The following is a 19,596-nucleotide window of genomic DNA, read 5'->3' on the forward strand; positions in this document are numbered from 1 at the left end:
CCCAGCTGTGGAGCGCTGCTCAAGGAGTGCATTGGTGGGACGCACAAGGCGTGCTGGCTATAAGTCGTGTATAGTGGCGTATTAACATGCACTCGGGCGGCCGGTGGGATGCCCTTCTCTCGGGTGGGGCCAATTTGAACCCCCCTCCTAGATCTCAGGAACTAAGAAATCTAGAGACACCAATTTTGAGGTTTCCAGGTCATGACTTTCGGGTCGAATAAGGTCAACACAAGTCAAACTCCAAGTTGGTCTTCAAAGTGTCCCCAGACCTAGATACCCGTTCTAAGCAATTAGTCGCGTGCTCATTTCAGGTCAGTGACCCTGTATGACCTTTTGAAGATCATGGTGACCAAAGTGATGCAAGAGTGCTTTGAGTTTTGCATTGGAATAAGCGACAAAGTTAACGCTAGGCGGCATGTCCCTAAAAAATAAATGTTGACCTGGGTCATTTTGGGTTCGGGACCTATTCTGACCTTTAAGAAGTCTATGGAGGTGTCTAATGCGGCTCCTGTTATCAAAAAATTCGAAAGAGCACCGAAAACTACCCCTAGCGCAAGCTGTAGAGCAGTAGGCAGACTGTTTTTGAGCTTGGTCTGACCTTCATACCTGCTCCTAGGTCAATGGAATTTAGTCATTCAAATGTTGTGTTGCCTGAGTAAATATTTCAGAGATGCATGGCTTCGTCTTACACTCCGTTGTTCAATCAGACTGCACAGTTCCCGAGAAATTGACTTTGCTTAATCCATGTCCTGACTTTGACCTGCCGTGGGTCAGCGATCTTACAAAGCACATCTAAATTTGCGATACCATATGATGCACCACTTAATTGTCTACAGCTATGTAAAATTTGGCGCCACTACGCCACGCTGTTCAGAAACCATTCCGAAAAAACCCTCAGGTGGGGGGGGGGGGGAGAATTTGGCACCCCACCCGAGCGCGTATTCAAGTTCCATCACTTGCACACGTAACCCACCTGAACAGCATGATCTCTTCCGAGTTTAGTATAGTTTATTCCGCTCATTACTGGTTCCAGCTTGTGCCATTCCCGACGACACTCAGCGATTACTCTCAGCGATAAGGCATCGACTTCACCTTGCTTCCATCGCACTTTCATCTCAACTGCAGTTCGCATGATTCCTGAGCATGTCCTGATCAGAGCCGCCGTTCTCTAAAAGCCCTCATCCCCTGTCCAAGGATGGACTAGCCGTCCGTGCAAAAATTGCCCAAAAATCAGGCTGACGAAAAATTTCCAACAAAAAATCAAATAATTCCTACGTAAAGCTACAACCAACAACGTCAGTCACTGCTGACCTCGCTGCGTTCCTTCACTCGAATCGAACAAAACGAAAAGAAAAAACATGATCGTGAGCTACTTCTGTGTATTACACCTTTTTTATTCCCTCACTCGAATCGAACAAAACGAAAAGAAAAAAAAACATGATCATGGGCTACTTCTGTGTATTACAGACCGTCGTGAAAAGATCCATGATTTACAATTCGCATCGATGTCCGCTAAGGTTGACTATGTGGTGAGAAACGAACCCGCTCTCCGCACTACTTGTCCTCCCTCCGCTTCGTCCCCCACAGTTACGCACTTCTTCATAGGTACGAACGCGAAATTGAGGCCGAGTAACAAATGGGAAGCGCGCCAACGAAACCAAGACCAATGCGTAGAAGTGTAGGGTTGTCTAAAACAACAAACCGACCGCGGGGTATCGGGCGACTCGACTCGGGCTCACGCGGTACACCGCAGCACCGCTGGCGTCCGGAAAGTCGCATAAGCAGCGCGCCGTGTCCCACCACCAGACGCACTGCATTTCTTTCCATCGCTATTTTCTAATATAAATATCAGATGCGAGTCAGTACCCGGACATTGGGCAGTGGACAACAGTACAATGCAATTACACATGCGAGATGTCCCTTCCATGCCCAACCAATTCATCACCTCCGATGTTTCATAGTGTAACAGCTATGTTTACATCCCTACATTACCAAATTAAAAAAAAAACAAGCGGCTAAACAATTTAAGTGGGCATTTCAGGTTGACCTAGCACAATCAGCATATAATGGCGAAAACGGGAGCCGTAACACGGGAACTCAAAGCTGGTGTGAACAGCCAGTGTTGGAAGATCAGCGCTCGCATTCCCATCTCAATTTATAAGTCTTATAGCCAAAGTAAGATGTGGCAGTGTACGCAAGAGCGGGATTGCCCCATTTTTCAAAAAGAGGTATTTTCTAGTGTGCTCTAATCGTTCTACCATTAGCTTGCCTATGTCTCAGAAGCAATTTTTTTGAAAACGAATAGCAATAACTACGTTAAAGTGCGCGCCAATTTGCAACACGATAGAATGATATCGGCTGTTAAAAAAATCAAAGATTTTTGCCCATGTCCGTCCAGTGTCTAAATCTGACTTGGAAAATTTTGGAATTCCAAAAACTTGTAACCCAATCAGCACTTTTGGTCTTAATCTAACGTAAGCATCACATCAGTGGACGGAATATATTGTCTGTCAGATAATAAACTGAAGTCGTCATGCCTCTATCCGGAAGTGATTCCGGTCTCTCGTATGCTTCCAGAAATCACACAAATCACTCCACGTCTAAAACATCGCGTTTCTCTAAGGCGGGTGGCGGCTGGCCGATCCAGGACGTTGTTCTGCGGACGTGCATCTGCGAACGGGTCTTAGCGTGGACGTCATGGATGAACAGGCGCCGCAGCGACTCCCGCCACCTCGTTATCGTCACCGGCGATTGAGGGCCGCTCCCTGTTTGGCCAGCTCTACGCCCGTCTGGCCATCCATCACGCACACATATGCCACACGCGCCTCCATCTGCTCGTCTTCCCCCGAGGAGAGCCGAGTCGTAACTGTGCTGTGCACGGCCGAGCAGGTGCCGCCGTCCCCAGCAGCTCGTCGGCGGCTCGTGTGCAGGGTCCAGCACCGCCTCCTCAACGGTCACCTTGCCGGCGATGTGGCGTGGCTGCATGGTGAACGGACAGAGCGTGCGCCGCTCCAGCGGCAGGCTGCTGCTGCCATCGCCCAACGCCGTACCAGCGCTCGCCTTGTGCCTCTCCGTCGCCCTTGCGGTCCGCTCCAGCGTCGAATTCGACAATGGCAGGCCGTTGGCCGCGACGACGCATAGCAGAGTTGTCGCTAGCGACCGGGACAAGCAGCCGGTTCGCATGATGAGCTGGCGAGGAGAAGACTGGAGCCGGGTTGTCGGATGGCCAAGCTGTCGACGGCGACGTCTGCGAGCCTGCTCTTACTTCCAGCCGCCAGCCAGGACTGGTCTGGCCTGCGCACTGTCGTAGCTTTTGAGCCCCTGCGCCGTCAGCAGATACGTCATCATCCGGACAGAACGCCGAGGGATTCCCAGATATCAGTTGCGACGGGCAAGCGAACGTGCGGGCTGTCGTTGCACACTCTGTTAACTATCGGTTGGCGATCAGCTCACGGACTCTACCAGAGCGGTACCTGATTCCACCGCTGAATCCTGTGAGTCACTGACTCTGACGGTGCAACGTTGACTACCCGAGGCCACGATACACTGGCCTGTGTCGACCGTCATTGTCAACAGACTCTGGAATAGGGGACGCTTCCTATGACCCGTTGATACTGACAGACTCGTTGTTCCCGACGATTTCCGTAGTCAAGTTTTTTTTTAGCAAAATCTCGGCGATTGCCTACACTGGCCGCATATATTGCAATCCAACATGACATAGCGTCCAACGTGACTCACGCACTGCTTTCATGTCATTCGTCACACTGGACTAACGGATGTACTATACGTCACCCCAGGACACTTCCGCGAAAACCAGTACGCCAAACCGCATGAGCCGCTGAAGCCTGTCGCTACAAAGAAAAAGAAGAAAAAGTCCGAGGATGAGTCTGGGAAAAAGGAGGTGCGTATAACTCTGGTTGCTGACGAACTATGGTCTCATAACCCTGATCATTCGAACAGTTCTTAACGCTTCGAAAAAATGCCGATGAAATTTGTTTATAGCGACCACAATGTGAATGAAGGATCGAACTCGTAAACAGGTCTGGTGTTGTATATTTTCCAACCCTTCCTGTCCAAAATGTTCTGGAATATGATCTGAAGCTGCTGCGATATCTTAGGCGGAGACACTGTCAAAACCTTTGATGCGACTCTGGTTAGCGTAATTGCTGTTTCTGAACCACTAGCCTTCGATGTACGCTCTTATTGTGCTTGTTTCCCCCATACCTAAGCGAAACAGGACTTGGGGTAAATTCTAACAACTGTGATAATCTATGTGCCATCAAGGTTTGACCGAGTGCGACGAATGCGACGGGGAATCGTATCTAAGTCTGGCGATGTTGTTGCCGCGCTACTCCGACGCTGAGATAAACAAGATGTTGCTGTGCACGTGCCCCCGCCCCTCCGTGACCGGACCTGACCTTGTCAACCCGCTGTCGCAGGAGCCGAGCCGCGCCGGCCAGCCCAGCATCCCGGAGGACGGCGACGAGCCGGACGAGGACGAGGACGAGCCGTCCGCCGAGGCGCCGTGAGTGTCTTCCGCTCGCGCACACTGACACCATCCCACCCAGAGGGAGGCGAGGTCGAGGCGGTGTGGTGTATCACGCTCACGCACAGTGACCCCCCCCCCACCCTGACGGAAAGGGCGTCAGGTGGGCCGGAATGCCTCCCCCCGCACCCTCACACAGATTGCCACGCCCGGACGTTGAGGAGGTTGAGGCAGTGTGAGCTCCCCAGCCCTTCCCTATTTTGAACAGTTGACAACGACCGGTTTTGATTCGCGGGTCGTCTTATACCTGATTTCAGTCTTGAAAGCACTAATTGATTGGTCGCGTCATTAGTTATATTGATATGATTAATATTATCAATTTCACACACACACACACACACACACACACACACACACACACACACACACACACACACACACACACACACACACACACACACACACACACACACACACACACACACACACACACACGCACGCACGCACGCACGCACGCACGCACGCACGCACGCACGCACGCACGCACGCACGCACGCACGCACGCACGCACGCACGCACGCACGCACAGCACGCACGCACGCACACACGCACACACACACGCACGCACGCACGCACGCACGCACGCACGCACGCACGCACGCGCACACGCACACGCACACGCACGCGCACGCGCACGCGCACACGCATATATATATATATATATATATATATATATATATATATATATATATATAGCCGGCGTTCTATAAATTTTATTGGAATTCTGTGTCACCCACAAAGTCAGTTTTTGACCAACTGCCTGATGCCAGACGAGGAGTAAAAGCGTCTGACGCTTTCCGCTGCATGGCGAGTGATCAGAGCCATTTTTCTGCAGGCCGCTATCTTTAGCCATGCCCCATCGTTTCCAAGTGATATCTCCATGTTCATTGGGCAAGTCAGAATATCCAAATGATACATATCCTGGCATGCGCAGCGAGCATGGATATGGTTATGGCCCCAGTGCGGATCCAGCCCCCCGATGGGAGCCCATCACTAATTTATCCGACAAAGTGATGGTGTCCTCTGGCATCGTGGCTTACGCTCAGACGTTAACCTGATGACTGGTTGTGCGGTCCACGGCATGTAAGCCCCAATAGGACCACTCTGTCTGCGCCCCGCTTATGGTCGCCCCGGTGCGTGGTCCGTGACCTGTGACCTGCGTGACCTGCCCCGGCCGTGTGTGACCGGCTGGCCGTCCTCCCTCGGCAGTGGGCAGCCCCGCCAGGTGCCGACTCTCGTTGTCACGGACGAGGCGCCCCAGGTGGACGGCCGCGGCGCCTACGCGCCCGACGCCGACGACAAAGACAGCCGCGTCCAATTCGAAGTCGGTACGTAGGCGATGGTTCCGCGCGGCCGCAGGACAGACGGCCGAACGACGAGGGTTCGGGCCCCTGCGGTTCGTCCGCCCTGTTCTTAGTCCTCTCTCAAGCGCGGAGCGTGGCATGATTTACCCACGCCGCGTGAGGACATGCTTCTGTGCGAACCGCATCCATCAGCTTGGTCGGGCCGCCGGGTTTGCTCGCACGGTTTCGTCATGCGTGCCACGGACGTGATGCAAGACTGGGGACTTGTCCTGCAATGTGTTGAGTGTCCTGTGGCTTCCGCAAGTGCTTGCACGGGTCATAGAATGCGTCTTCCCCTGCGCGTTCGTTTCCCTGATGCAATCGCGAAGACATTAATGCAACGTCGAGGCACGCTGCTTCCCCGCTTGTGTCCCGTCTGATTTAGCAATGCATTATGACATCACCTGCTTCGGATTTCATAAGGCGCTCTGAAATGTTCACGCGCTTTTCTGTGACGCGCAGGCCCCGGTCACGGCCCTGTTTGGTGACATGTTTCTTTATTCGCTGCGCTCCTGTGAGAGACATTAGGCGGACCGTTTGCAGGCGTTACATAAAAGGGCGCAGCTCTTTGGCATGGTACATCTCACAGAGAAGAAAATGGTCTACTTTCTGGAATGGTTTAACAAGCAGGGCCAAGTGACAGCCTGCACTCAGAGAATAGCCTAAAATCGGACTTTTCCATCGCATAATGCAAGCAATTGAATTAAAAAGTGTGCTACCGCGTTCGCTATGTTTTCCGTTCGTCCGTCCTTTTTCGCTCTTGTCAGTTGTCCGCACTGCAAAGTAACGCTTACCTGACTGTGTTGCTCAACAGCCAACGTGTCACGTCTTTGTCTCTCACACTGCACTAGCTGCACGTGCTTTTTGTCGTCGTGTCTGTCTCCCTGGTGAGCGAGCGTGCCCCGCCTCGGCCCGAGCTAAAGTCCGCGCGCCGATCAGGCCGCACGCCGCCCGCAGGTCAAGACCCCGGCGAGGAGGAGGAGGAGGCGGGCGCGGCGACCGCCTCGCCCGGCCACCGGGAGCGCAAGCACCGCCGCCACCGACACGTGGAGGACCCGGCCGGCCGGCGGGTGCCGGGCTCGGAGCGGCGGCCGCGGCGCACTTCCACCGGCCACGGTCCGCTCGATGACGAAGACGCCTCCGGCCATCTGGACGACATATCCAGTCAGTGCTGCCGGTCTGGGAGCGGGCACGGACAGGGGGCGAGATTCGGCCAGCATAGGGCGGTGGGGTGCACAGCAGAGGGGAAGGGTACAGGGACACGGGGCGCAGAGGCTGATTCCGGTGGGCGGATCTTCCGTCAGTGAACTGGATGTGCTTCAGCGCATCTGAGAACATTCGGCAAATGAATGCGTCCGCACATGGTCGGAAATGGGTCGCATCACCACCAAGGCGGATGAGAGTGAGAACGGGGACGCGCAATAATCTGACTGGCATCTGGTCACGAGCACCGAGCATGTACTCGGATCTGATGGACCGAGTGCGTAAACAGTCAGAAGTGGATGGTGGGGCGACGGTTATGCACACACCGTTCGCAGATTAACTCGGGACATCGGACCGCATGGGTGGCAAATACACTTCGACAATAAACACGGGAGATAAGACTGGTATGCGTACACATTGTTCGTTTGATAGCAATCTATGTCGTCGATTGCTGACACGACGTGTCAAAAAATGATCCGAGTTTGTTATGCCAGATTGGCTTCAGGTGGCACGTGACACAAATCTGCGGTAGAATGTCGCCATGCCACGCGCTATGAAAGTTCCGAATAAGGTGTGATCGGAAGTAAGCAAACGTCATCAGGTATATTGATTAAAACCGCTGACATTCGATCGCTGGGTGTCTAACCACACGTGCTGAAATGCTGGCGTGATTTGTGTAATCGCTCAGTCCGGTCTGATCAGTGTTTAACCGGGCCCAATGTCACGTGCCCTCAGGCCACCGTTTCGAGGAGGCCGGCCACCGGCGTCACAAGGTCAAAAAGAAGGAGGACCGCAATATCATGAACGTGGTGCACCTCGGTGACATCAACACGGGCCAGACCCTGCTGCTGGGCAAGAAGGAGTTCGACCACACGCCCCATGACGTAAGCTGGTGGCGCCCCTGAGGAGGGGAACAGGGCTGCTCCCCAGTGCTCCGGGCGGGGAGAGGGTGCCGGCGGCATTAGTGTGAAGGAATGTGATGAGTCATCATCGGGCCGCTGCGCGGCGGGGCCCGCTGTGACGTGACCTGACGTCACTCGTCCGGAGGATTCCCATTGGCTCTGACTGAAGACATGGTCGGACTTGTTCGAGATGCATTCAGCGCTGGAAATTTTTTAGGTCGGATGGAATGACTGTGTGTTTTCGGCCCATACGTCATAGAGTGGCATGCCCTGTGTCATATTGGTTTAACCCCTCTGATGTTTTGGTGTACCGTCTTTGGTACTCTTTTCTGCAGGCAGTTACCTCCTTGGTATTCTTAGAAATTCCGCCTTCGCCGAATACTAGCTGCACGTTATAGTCGTGATTCATGAGGATGTCCCCTCCATTCCAGTGCGTGACGTCACGAATATCCCTTGCCAAAAACACCGGATGTGCGCACATGGGGTCGAAGCCTTAAGAATCCTCACGCTGCGCAAGAGCCATCTATCAATTAAAATCAAAGCTGAAGTTCTCTCCTCGGCCTACAGATGTACGTGCAGATGGACGAGCTGACTGCGACCGAGAACGAATCCGAATGGCAGGAGACGGCTCGCTGGATCAAGTACGAGGAGGACGTTGAGCCGGGCGCCGACCGTTGGGGCAAGCCCCATCTTACCTCGCTGTCCTTCCAGAGCCTCATGAACCTGCGCCGCTGCCTCGAGAAGGGTGAGGGCGATGGACCGACTCCTTGAAAGGAACAAAACTGGGCGTAGGTTGCCACCCCACGCCGAGATAACGGAGCAAAAATGTCGAGAGGGATCGAGTCACACAAAACCACCGCAGCGAACGCAAACTTGATCTACGATAGGCATTCCTGAACACTCTTGGTCAAAATAGTCGTGGAATCGGTAAAATATATCAGCACTTTCAAACCATCACCTTTTTTAATGTTGTGCTGCATTAAGTCGCCTGTGTAAAGAATAGTTGGGTTTTCGAATAAGATTAATATGACGTCCTTTATTGAAGCCCTGACAGCATGGGCCATGTGTGCGAATGAATCAAACCTAAGCCGCCTCTTAATGACTTGGATTAGCGTTATCGATATACGAGCCAAATAATCTGTACAGCTAAGCGACGAAAGCGCTGCTCATGATAATGGTCACAGACAAGAACACACTCGGTATTGCTTATGTTTAAATGTCCCTCATAATCATCATACCAATTTGTGCCGTATCAAATTTTACCGCACGGTTGAAAGCCGTCCGATATTTGGGTTAAGCAAGAAAAGCCTTGAACTTCTGGTTTCCGACATGAATTGAGAGTCCGTATTACGATGATAATCGGCCATTAATGATCCAGTGAGTTTTAACTGTATTGACAAAACTCGACGTCTCAAGCTGTGTTCAAAGTCCTCCGTGAGCATGAGCACTGCTTAAAACAACGAGCGTTGTCAGCATAGCCAACGCCTGCTCGGTAACGTTGTTTAGTCAACGTCTCCTGACATCTTGAAGGCTGATTATTTCCGGAATAAGAACTCACAAGTCACACGCCAGTCTGACGTTTTGGCCACCCCACGCACACTTTGTGTGGGGTACAGGCTTGCAGCACGTTCTGACACGCAGCCATGACCACCACTCCCCTATTGTTGACATCTGGGCAGGTTCGGGGATGCCCCCGCCGGCGGCGGACCCGACCAGACCGGACCGGCTGGGACGGCCAGGGTGTCACGCTCAGTCGGTGGAGGGCCGTCCCGCCGGCCGTCCACGGTCGGGGTCAGGGTGCAAGTCGCGTGGAAAGGTCCCGCATGTGCTGGGTGTGATCTTTTAGCGGTCCTCTGCGGGTCTGCAGCAGTGGGCCGGATCGAAAATCGCATATCGAGGAAACTTGGCAACTTGGCTGTGTTCGGCAATGAAAGCGAGAGCACAGTTTCCAGGATTGTGTGGTGCTCACTGCTTAACATTGGTTTTCCTGCTCTGATTCCATGGTGGATAAATTTCCGGTGCGCGATTTAGCAATGCGTCTCCCACCTCCTCAAAATACAGCATTACTCTGGTGCCCTTGATCTTCTTAAAACACATGTTTGTGTCTATAATTGAACGACCGTGTCCGATGGTGACGTTCCCGTAGTTTCTTTAAGTCGCCTTTGGTCTCGAAAATTGTTTTGTCATTCGTTTCTTCCATATACTGGGGAGTGCACACCTACGTACAATGTGGCAGCGCCTGATTAATTTATTGCATTGATTTCCTGAAAGTATTTAAGAGTCTGTAAATTCTTTTCGGGAGCGAAGTCGTAACATCCGTTCACCTCATATTCATCTCCCGTCAAATAGAACTCACGGGCACCTTTCCGAGCGCCCCCCCCCCCCACCCCAATCCAGACCGGTGGCCTCCCCGCACCGACGTCATCACACTCTCGAGGCGCCGCTGCCGCCGCCGCCGCAGTGACGCCGTCCCGTCCCAGTGACACCGCACTGGGGCTTGCAGGCACGATCCTGCTGGACGTGGAGGAGCACGACTCGGTGGCCATCAGTCACCGGATCACCACCCAGCTGGTCAGCGACGACCACATCAAGCAGCAGGACTTCGGCGCCGTCATGCGTACGCTGCTGCTGCGCCGCCAGAACGTGGCCGACCACACCGCGCGAGGCTTGCGCAACTACATGAGCAACCGCAACCTCTCCCGCATCACGCTCCAGGTGTGGAGAAGGCGGCGACGGCGGCCGGCCATCGCACCAGGGGCGCCCGATACCGTGTTTGTTATTCCGTTTGGGTTTGAGCGCGCATTCAGGCCAATGCTATGTGGGCGCGATCGATTAAACGTAAGACTGATCTGGAGGAGTTTTTGGACCGGTAAGATTAGGCTATAAACAGGGAAGCGCCAGCTTACCACTGGACAATCTTCAGCTCAGTGCGTCCGTAACGGACATCAGGGTGGTTTTATTTAATGACTAAGGAGCACGGTAAACCATGAAGCAAGCACTGCTCGTCGATTCAAGCAAGTCATGGACATTGTGCCCCCGTATTATTTCGGTTTTTTCCCTGTTTGTGATCGAAAACATAACATGTGTATTAGTATACGTGCTTGGCGAATATATTCGCTCCCGGTGAACAGTTCGCTGGGTGGAGGCGAATCCTGTGAAAGGAAGCACCCTTCCACTGTGTGGCCGCTGTCATGCCTGAGGCGATCCGTGCTCACGGCGCCCGGCGCCCCGCAGAGCCTGGCCGACATGCGCAACAACAGCTCGGCGCGGTCGCTCTCGGACGCCGGCAAGGACAAGTCGCGCAAGAACTCGCTGTCGGTCATGTCCTCGTCGCACGGCCAGATCCCGCGCCACAACTCGGTGAGTAGCGCCAGCGTTGCTAGCGCCGCCCCGCGGCCGACCCCGGTGCCGGCGGCAGGTCAGACCGCAGGGACCGTGGACGTCTGGCACCGCCCCACTGAGGGGTCAGATGAGTCACGCGATGTACTTGCTGCGCTCTTACAGGGAACAGATTAACTGTCTAAGGAGTGCAGTAAGCCATAACACAGGCACTGTTCTTTGGCTTAAGCCAAAGGGACATTCTACAGCCAAAACCGGACAGCAGGCAGTTTCAGGGGTTTCTGTGATGGATATAACAGCCAGGGTAAGCTGGAACATGTACGTCGCCGTTTCTCCATGATTACACTTGTGCCATTCCCATGGTTGTCATCAGCCTGCTGACTCTGGTAATGTGCGGTAACAATATGCGGTCATTAAATGCATATGTTACCGATATGTATGTATTTGTATGCCTTCCCTTTGGCTCGTAGCATATGACGCATGGAACAGGCGTGGGACTAAGCCCCGGCCATCTTTTCACAGTTCAAATCGCCCCAGGAGGTAAAGTGGCACTCTGTGTTTGTGCGCGTGCGTCCGTCCGTCAGGCCTTGTCAACGTGCCACGGCCCGGCAATGATTCGCATCTCTCCCCGCGCCCCAGCTTGCCCGCGCATGGGCTTGCTCTTCCCCACCCTCACCCCCATCCCGAACCACCCCGCCCATCACGACTCGGTGTTGTGCGCCGTATGAAATTGCGACTGGACTGGCTCCGTTGTATCGCCTGTCTGCCGCGTGCTCGGTCGCTTGGTGATGGTGCGGAGCCCATGCGCACGTGCCTGGTGATGTGCCCGCCTGTGAGCGCGTCAGTCGGCAGTGACACCTCACTGGTTCCAGCTCAAATACCACCCTGGCAGACCGCGACCGCTCAACAACGTAACGTACTTGGCCGTTCTCTGTGTGACTGCTTTGTAAATAGCCATTGCGTTCCGCCATTTGTCCTTTTAACTTGATTTGTTTGACGTGCTTTCCTGCCTCGCTGTAGGCGTATTTTGTCGTGAGCGTCTTTGTCACCTATATCTTATGCATGTGCGCTGTGTGGATACTTTCCGAGTGTTCCGATTCTAGGTTTTTAGACCTATGTAAGTGATCGCATGCCAGGACTGCATAATCTTTGCCCACTCATTTTGCCATAGTCTACGCACGCGCACCTTTCACTAATCTGCCCAGTCTCCATCAATCGTTGCTTTATGTATATATATATATATATATATATATATATATATATATATATATACATATGTATGCATATGTATATATATATATATAAGTATATATATATATATATATATATATATATATATATATATATATGTCCACTCAAGGTTTCGTTTATCACTCTGATAGCTGCAGTGGAGGTGAATACTATGTGTGATGAGTGAGACGATTTTCGGCTGCATGTTTTCTAGTGATTGGTGATGCAATAACACCTCCCTTGTTGTATTAATTTGGACAGGTAGTGATGGTCAGAAGGGTGGACTGTGAGCCTTAAACCATGGTTTCCATGTTTGAATGGTCCACAGTAGAGCCCTTGCCTCGTCAGTCTCCCTGGCCTTATTGATAGCTGTGCACTTGTGCCTTGCTCTGCTTCCAAAGCCCTCTGCTCTGTCGTCACCTATCACGGCGCGGGGCCGAGTATCGCCTGATTCCTTTCCCGCTGTCCGTCCACCGCCCTGCTCGCGTTCGCGCCTCCTCGACGGCCAGTGGTCGGGCGGAGCACCCGTGTGGGGCGGACGCGAAGAATGGCGTCCCTCGACGCCCTCACATGGCCGTTTTTTGGCGGTCAGTTGATAACTGGCCGAGAAAATCGGACTGAAGAAGACGCCGCCGTGTTCTACCTTGCCGGTGGCACGTCCAAATCTTTTGGGCCACGTACGCCCATTAAACTGTGGTCACTGTTCTTGAGGCATGGTGCCTGGGTCCTCCAAACAACTCACGCTCGGCAGCTATTGAAGCATCAAAGCGACCTCTGCAGCGTAGTCGGTTAAGTTCATCTTTGAAAACGGCGTGCCCGTGCCGCGCCACTGACGGGTCCCTCGGTCGCGCAGATCGGTGGCGAGAGCATCACCAGCAACGAGGACCTGCGCCGCTTCATGGCGCACCACAACATCCTGCGCCGCCTGGCGCCCGGCACCGAGGCCTTCAGCGTTAACGTGGGCCGCGTCGACTTCGCCGAGGGCCCGGTGGCTGCCTTCGTCCGCCTGGCGGAGGGCACCTACCTGCCGGGCATCACAGAGGTTAGCGACGGCTCGCGAAAGGTGACGGGGGGGGGGGGGGGGGAGGGAAGCGTTGGGTCGCGACGGTCAGGACAGGATCGCGGAGAGTACGCAGGTACGAGATCGCTGTGGAAGCTTGGGGACAGAGAGATATATTTAATTCACGGGATTGGGGATGGGCTGGGCCACATACAATGGTCAAATGTTTTGAGCTACAGTGGATGAGTCACACATGGAACATACCAGGTTATCAGCAATGAAACATACCGGGTTATCGCGGGTAAGCTGTGTTACAACGTTCATAGGTCATCACGAACGATGGATCGCATCGTTCGCAACTTGCATCGCGTCCCTCGTAACTTGCGCCTCGCTTACGTTGTGTGGACGAGGCCTGGTGGTCTGCTATGGGCGGCGCAGCACATCCCCACAGGTGCATCCAGTCATCACAGGCGTTCCGGTCTGACAGCGCCATGATATTGACGGCGTTGGGCTCGTGAAGAGGAGTAATGACGTCACTGAAGCTTTGGCTTCAGTCCTTGGTCGTGAAGCCGGTGCTTTTCTCAGCGTGTGCTGATGTTGTGCAGGCGTCACTGTAGCCACCTGCGGCGTGTTTGACCCGGTGGACAGTGGCGATCGTGCGAACTTTGTGGTGCGTCCCGCCCCAGACTGTCAATGTTCCGAGCGTTGTCTCCGTCGGCCGACACCGCCGCCTCGTGTCGCCAGATGCCACTGCCCGTTCGTTTCATCTTCTTCCTGGTGGGGCCGCACGACGCGTTCGAGGACTACAACGAGACGGGCCGCGCCTTCGCCACGCTCATGTCCAGCCCGGTGAGAGCCAGGACCAGTGAGAGCCACCGGATCCGGACCAGTCTGGACCAGTCCTGGCCGCCTCGCCAGGCAGACCGCAGGCTGAGTCGGGCCGCCGAGACGTGACCAGCCGTGACACACTCTACAGATGGACGGCTTTAGAGAGAACTAGATTTGCCGGGAAGTTTGCGGCGCCCGTTGGGGCATGTCCACCAGCTAGTAAAAGTGAAATGTTCTTTGAGCGGTTTGACGGGATATTTGAGGCACAGCCGTCGGTTGTCAAGTATTTAAACATGATTCTGGTCTCTGCACGCGTAAGACGTAAATGCGTGTGTGTGGTTCGTTTCTCGACTTACTTGCGTTCAATGCGGTCGGTACATGTGACGCGTGTTCCAGCATCTATCCGTGATCGCAGCTTTCTCCGTCCTCAGGCCTTCCACGAGGCGGCCTACAAGGCCGAGGGCCGCAACGACCTGATGTGGGCCTTCAAGGAGTTCCTGGACGACACGCTGGTGCTTCCACCTATCGACTGGACCGCCAACCCGGACGTGCTGGACGTACACGAGCTGCAGTTGCGCTCGCGCGAGATTCAGGAGCGTAAGCGGGAAAAGCTGGCGCTGCTGGAGCGGCGTCGCGAGGGTTCGACATCCGGCGCCTGGGGCGCATCGGGACCCGCTGGCGACGGCGGCGCGGCCGGTGACGGCGGCCCGCCACCTCCCGGCGACAAGGAGAAGCTCGAGTTGGTGGACGACCCGCTGGTGCGCCAGGGCCGGCCGTTTGCCGGCTTCATCCGTGACATCAAGCGGAGGTGAGTGGCGAGAGGGCCGGGCGCGATCTGACGATGGGGAACTGGTGCCCGTTTGTCTACACTGACCTGGTGCGTGACGCCGCTTGACTCGACTCTCGGCAAGACACTGGCTGAAACTACAGGGATGTGTGCCAGGTGCTGGACATGCTTGCTTGGCTGATGCTCTTCAGAGCTTTATTTGTGGTAATTTCATGTAACTGTGCGTAATTTTCTAGAGCCGGTAGGACCACAGGTGAGATCACACGCGTGGGTTTTAAACGTAAGGCTGTATTACAGTATTTGAGGATGGTCGGATAGAGGTGGAACACGAGTACTTGAAGAGGTGGACAATTACGAGTACGGGTAGTCACACGATAAACCATCTGTAGACACTTAGCTATATATAACTTACATCTAAAGCTTTTTCGTTTCCTTCTAAGGTTATGTTTTTGATACAAAGGTGTGCCTTGAAAGGCCGTTAGCGCACTGTAATGACACATAACGCACACATTGACACGTGACACAATAGCATTGCACAAACCCCGCCTGAGCGGGGTTCCCCCGGCGTTCAGCCGCCACTCCGGCCTCAGCCAGCGGCAATGTCACTACCTGCGTCCAGATGACCTGCCTGTCTTCCCGCCCTTAGCTCACGCTGACCGTGGCCGACGCCGGCAGGTATCCGTTCTATCTGTCCGACTTCAAGGACGGCTTGAGCGGCGCCGTCCTCTCAGCGGCATTCTTCATCTTCTTCGCGGCGCTGGCCGGCGCCATCACGTTCGGCGGCCTGATGAGTGAGTGACGCGGGCGCAAGCTGCGGTCCAGCCTCCTCCATCGGCCGCCAAGGAGCTCCCCTCCCCATCCCTCCTCCCCCGGCGGGAGCACGTGCTCCCCGCCCTGCCGCTGGCGGGCGAGGAGCCCAGCGGAATGCGAGAAATCGTGGTCTTATGAGTTCGTCACCTTACGGGACCGATGGCACTGAGCCGGGCTAGTAAGTCTCCCTCCATGCCTCACTCACCGCCCAACGGGGTGTTTGACCGGATGCGTTGACTTAGACTGCGACTCCTGTTACGTAATTCCCATCCCATCCGATGTCCGGCACCCTGGAACATCCGTCCAAGCGGGAGTGTGCCGCCCCGCCCACGGCCGTAACGACAGCCGGAGTCACGCGTGACGCCCCGTTACAATGGACAAGCGGGAGTGTGCCGCCCCGCCCACGGCCGTGACGACAGCCGGAGTCACGCGTGACGCCCCGTTTCAGTGGACAAGACCGAGCTGCAGATCGGCATCTCGGAGACGCTCATCTCCACCTCCATTGCGGGAATCGTCTTCGCGCTCCTGTCTTGCCAGCCGCTCATCATCATTGGCACGACCGGGCCGGTGCTCCTCTTCGACGAGGCGCTCTTCCAGGTCTGAGGCATGGGCGCACGGGCTTGGGGCGGCCAACTGGCTGCCGCTCCGAGGAAAGCTGCATCAACGCTGACTGTGCTTTCCGTGACCTCGAACGGCGGCGCGCTTGCCGGACGTTAGGCAGTGTGGCGCATTGCCAATAATTTCGTATGTCATTGCCCTGTCACCGTTGCTCAACAGAGCCTGTGCCATCTCGACCTCAGCTAGGCCGCACCCCGTTCCGATCATCTGGCCACTTATAACGATCGCTCGGCGAGTGTCATCCGTCTGACCGGTCCCGCCGCGACGCCGCAGTTCGCCGAATCGAACGGGCTCGAGTTCCTGCCGATGCGGGTCTGGATCGCCATCTGGATGCTGGTCATCAGCCTGATCCTGGTCGGTCTGGAGGGTTCCGTGCTCGTCAAGAAGTTCACCCGCTTCACCACCGAGATCTTCTCGTCGCTCATTTCGATCCTCTTCATCTTCGAGTCGCTGGCCAAGCTTGCTACGGTGCGTGCACTGCTCGTCACCCTGACGGCAAGGTATTCGTTTTGCCAGTGCTGTGAGGTGAGACCAGGCCGAGTCATACGCTGACTTCACTTATGGTCTTTTGAGTCGGCGATTTACTTGGTCCAGGAACGGCCATTGGCTGACGTCGATACACCTCGGCTAGAGTCAGCAGCTGATCCGAGGTCGGGCGCTGAGTCCGTGCCGAGCGGCCGCAGCTGCCGGGTGGGCACCGAGTCCGTGCGGCGCGGCTGCAGCTGCCAGCTGACGTGTCGGACCGCCGTCGCCAGGTCTTCATCAACCATCCGCTGCTGGCCAACTACTGCGCTGACCCGCTGTTCCTGCGCTCGCTGTCTCTGATCGTGCCGGGGCTGGAGAGCACCGAGCCGGAGAACGGCACCACCCAGCTCAACAGCTCGGCTCCGCTCGACGGCTCGGAGCGGACCGAATGGTGCGTTGCCGCCCGGCACATGCACGAAGTTATTTGAGCACTGCTGCATGACATGCTTGTGTGATACCATAGCGCCCACGAACTGGCATGAGCGATCTGTGTTACGTACTCGGACACCAGTTAGCCCAATCTGACCAGCTTAAATCGACTTGATTAGATCGCTTCATTCTACCTGACCGGACCATCAGCATGCGTCGCAAACCGTACTTGGCACATGTGAACCCCTCTGGACGCTCGTGGCTGCTGTGGTCGCCTCCGGACTCGGCGCCGGCCGCCGCTGACAGACCATCCGTTCCCCGTCCGCAGGAGCAACGGCTCAGCGCCGCTACTGGACGCCCCGCTCACCGCTCCCAAGAACCAGCCGAACACGGCGCTCCTCTCGCTGCTGCTCATGTTCGGCACGTTCGCCATCGCCCAGTACCTGCGCTTCTTCCGCAACAGCAAGTTTCTGGGCCGGCGCGTGCGTCGCATGCTGGGTGACTTCGGCGTGCCCATCGCCATTCTGCTGATGGTCGGCGCCGACATGCTGATCCCGCAGGTGGGTGGCGGCGTCACCGGCCCGGGTCCAGCCCCGGCTCGGGCGCAGGGGAGGGCGGGCTCTGGCGTCGGCCACAGTGAACGGGGGGCTCCGTGAATGGGTCGCTTCGGGCTTGGCGCCGGAAGGTGGCGCTGGTCACCTGCTGACAGTGAAGTCACGTCGTTGTGCTGTCACGGGCCCAACTGGCTGCAGCCACGACGGTCTCGTGTGCGTGTTGCCGTCGGATGGCGGTTGCACGTGCAAACATCACTGACGCTGCAGCCGGCACGCCCATAACTGTCCCATTTATCCCAAGGAAGCGTCCCTTGTGTTCCCGGCGCTGGTTGGTACCCTTTCTAAGCCTCTGGAGACCACAGGACCCATCTGGCCGACATCTCCGTCCAGGCCGTTTGGAGGCCGCAGCAGCCATCTGGCCCGCACCCCTGTCCGGACTGCTCGGGGACCGCGGCAGCCACCTGAACTGAACCTCTGCCTGTCCGGAGACGGCGGCAGCCATCTGACCGAGCCCGTCTGTGCCGACGCCTCCCTGCCTGACGCTTGCGTCCACCGCTGCTCCGGCAGGTGTTCACCCAGCGGCTGGAGGTGCCGTCCGGCCTGACGCCGTCCGATCCGGACCTGCGCGGCTGGTTCATCTCGCCTCTCGGCCTGCGCCAGGGCACCTCGTGGGTGGCGATCGTCGGCGCGCTGCCCGCTGCCGGCCTCATCTTCATCGTCATCTACATGGAGACGATGGTGTGCGAGCTGATCATGGCCAAGCCCGAGCGCAACTTGCAGAAGGGCACCGGCTTCCACGTCGATATCGTGCTGATCTCGCTGATAAACCTGATGTCGGCGCTGATCGGCGCGCCCTGGATGTGCGCCGCCACCATCCGCAGCGTCAGCCACGCCGCCGCGCTCACCGTCATGTCCTCCACGTACGCGCCCGGCGAGAAGCCCAAGATGATCGGCGTTTACGAGCAGCGGCTGTCGGCGCTCCTCGTCTCCATCCTGCTGGGCCTGTCGGTGGCGCTGTCGGCCGTGCTGGGCATGATCCCGGTGGCCGTGGTGTTCGGCGTGTTCATGTACATGGGCGTGTCGTCCATGTCGGGCGTGCAGATGCTGGAGCGCTGTGTGCTCTTCCTCAAGCCGGTCAAGCACCATCCAGACGAGAACTACGTGAAGCGGGTGAGGATCGACTTTGGCGTGGCGCGGCGATTCAGCACTGCTCGACGCTTGCCGATGCGGGGCGTTTAGAACTGGGATTCTAATAAGGGGCGTCTTCTAAGCTGGTTCAGTTGCGAGATGGACCTATTTAGAAATATGCCATTGGGATCAAGGCAAGAATAACGGCAGTGAACCGTTGTTGAGAACTTGGGAAAACATGCGCATATTTCGGGATTATTGCGCACCGTTTGGGGAAGTATTCATATTTCAGAAACATGCAGTGAGAGTATATGACATTTGGGAGCCAAATATTCAGACGTAAGAAAAAACCGGTGACTCACCTGCTTGCCAGACAACGCACTCAACCGGAAAGATGGATCAGACTGGCTATGT

General features: G+C 55.7%; 1 protein-coding gene across 7 annotated transcripts in view; it reads left to right on the plus strand.

The window, feature by feature from the left end:
* Ae2 (anion exchange protein Ae2) overlaps window positions 1–19,596 on the plus strand; it is a 169,847-nt gene that overhangs the window by 148,212 nt on the left and 2,039 nt on the right. For 5 of the 7 annotated variants that reach the window (XM_037229241.1, XM_037229242.1, XM_037229244.1 and 2 more), the window contains 18 exons: window positions 3,798–3,901; window positions 4,440–4,525; window positions 5,756–5,874; window positions 6,847–7,053; window positions 7,828–7,976; window positions 8,562–8,739; window positions 10,498–10,709; window positions 11,229–11,354; window positions 12,206–12,244; window positions 13,417–13,605; window positions 14,308–14,412; window positions 14,823–15,199; window positions 15,854–15,969; window positions 16,437–16,585; window positions 16,880–17,074; window positions 17,362–17,522; window positions 17,829–18,060; window positions 18,622–19,224. In XM_037229241.1, coding sequence (XP_037085136.1) covers window positions 3,798–3,901; window positions 4,440–4,525; window positions 5,756–5,874; window positions 6,847–7,053; window positions 7,828–7,976; window positions 8,562–8,739; window positions 10,498–10,709; window positions 11,229–11,354; window positions 12,206–12,244; window positions 13,417–13,605; window positions 14,308–14,412; window positions 14,823–15,199; window positions 15,854–15,969; window positions 16,437–16,585; window positions 16,880–17,074; window positions 17,362–17,522; window positions 17,829–18,060; window positions 18,622–19,224 — 3,347 coding nt within the window. Of the gene's footprint in view, window positions 1–3,797; window positions 3,902–4,439; window positions 4,526–5,755; window positions 5,875–6,846; window positions 7,054–7,827; window positions 7,977–8,561; window positions 8,740–10,497; window positions 10,710–11,228; window positions 11,355–11,855; window positions 11,874–12,205; window positions 12,245–13,416; window positions 13,606–14,307; window positions 14,413–14,822; window positions 15,200–15,853; window positions 15,970–16,436; window positions 16,586–16,879; window positions 17,075–17,361; window positions 17,523–17,828; window positions 18,061–18,621; window positions 19,225–19,596 lie in introns of all 7 variants that reach the window. The other 2 variants (XM_037229239.1, XM_037229240.1) reach the window with 2 other exon arrangements.

This window comes from Pollicipes pollicipes, unplaced genomic scaffold, assembly GCF_011947565.3.
Source record: "Pollicipes pollicipes isolate AB1234 unplaced genomic scaffold, Ppol_2.1 Scaffold_6138;HRSCAF=7277_pilon_pilon_pilon, whole genome shotgun sequence".
Classification (NCBI taxonomy): domain Eukaryota; kingdom Metazoa; phylum Arthropoda; class Thecostraca; order Pollicipedomorpha; family Pollicipedidae; genus Pollicipes; species Pollicipes pollicipes.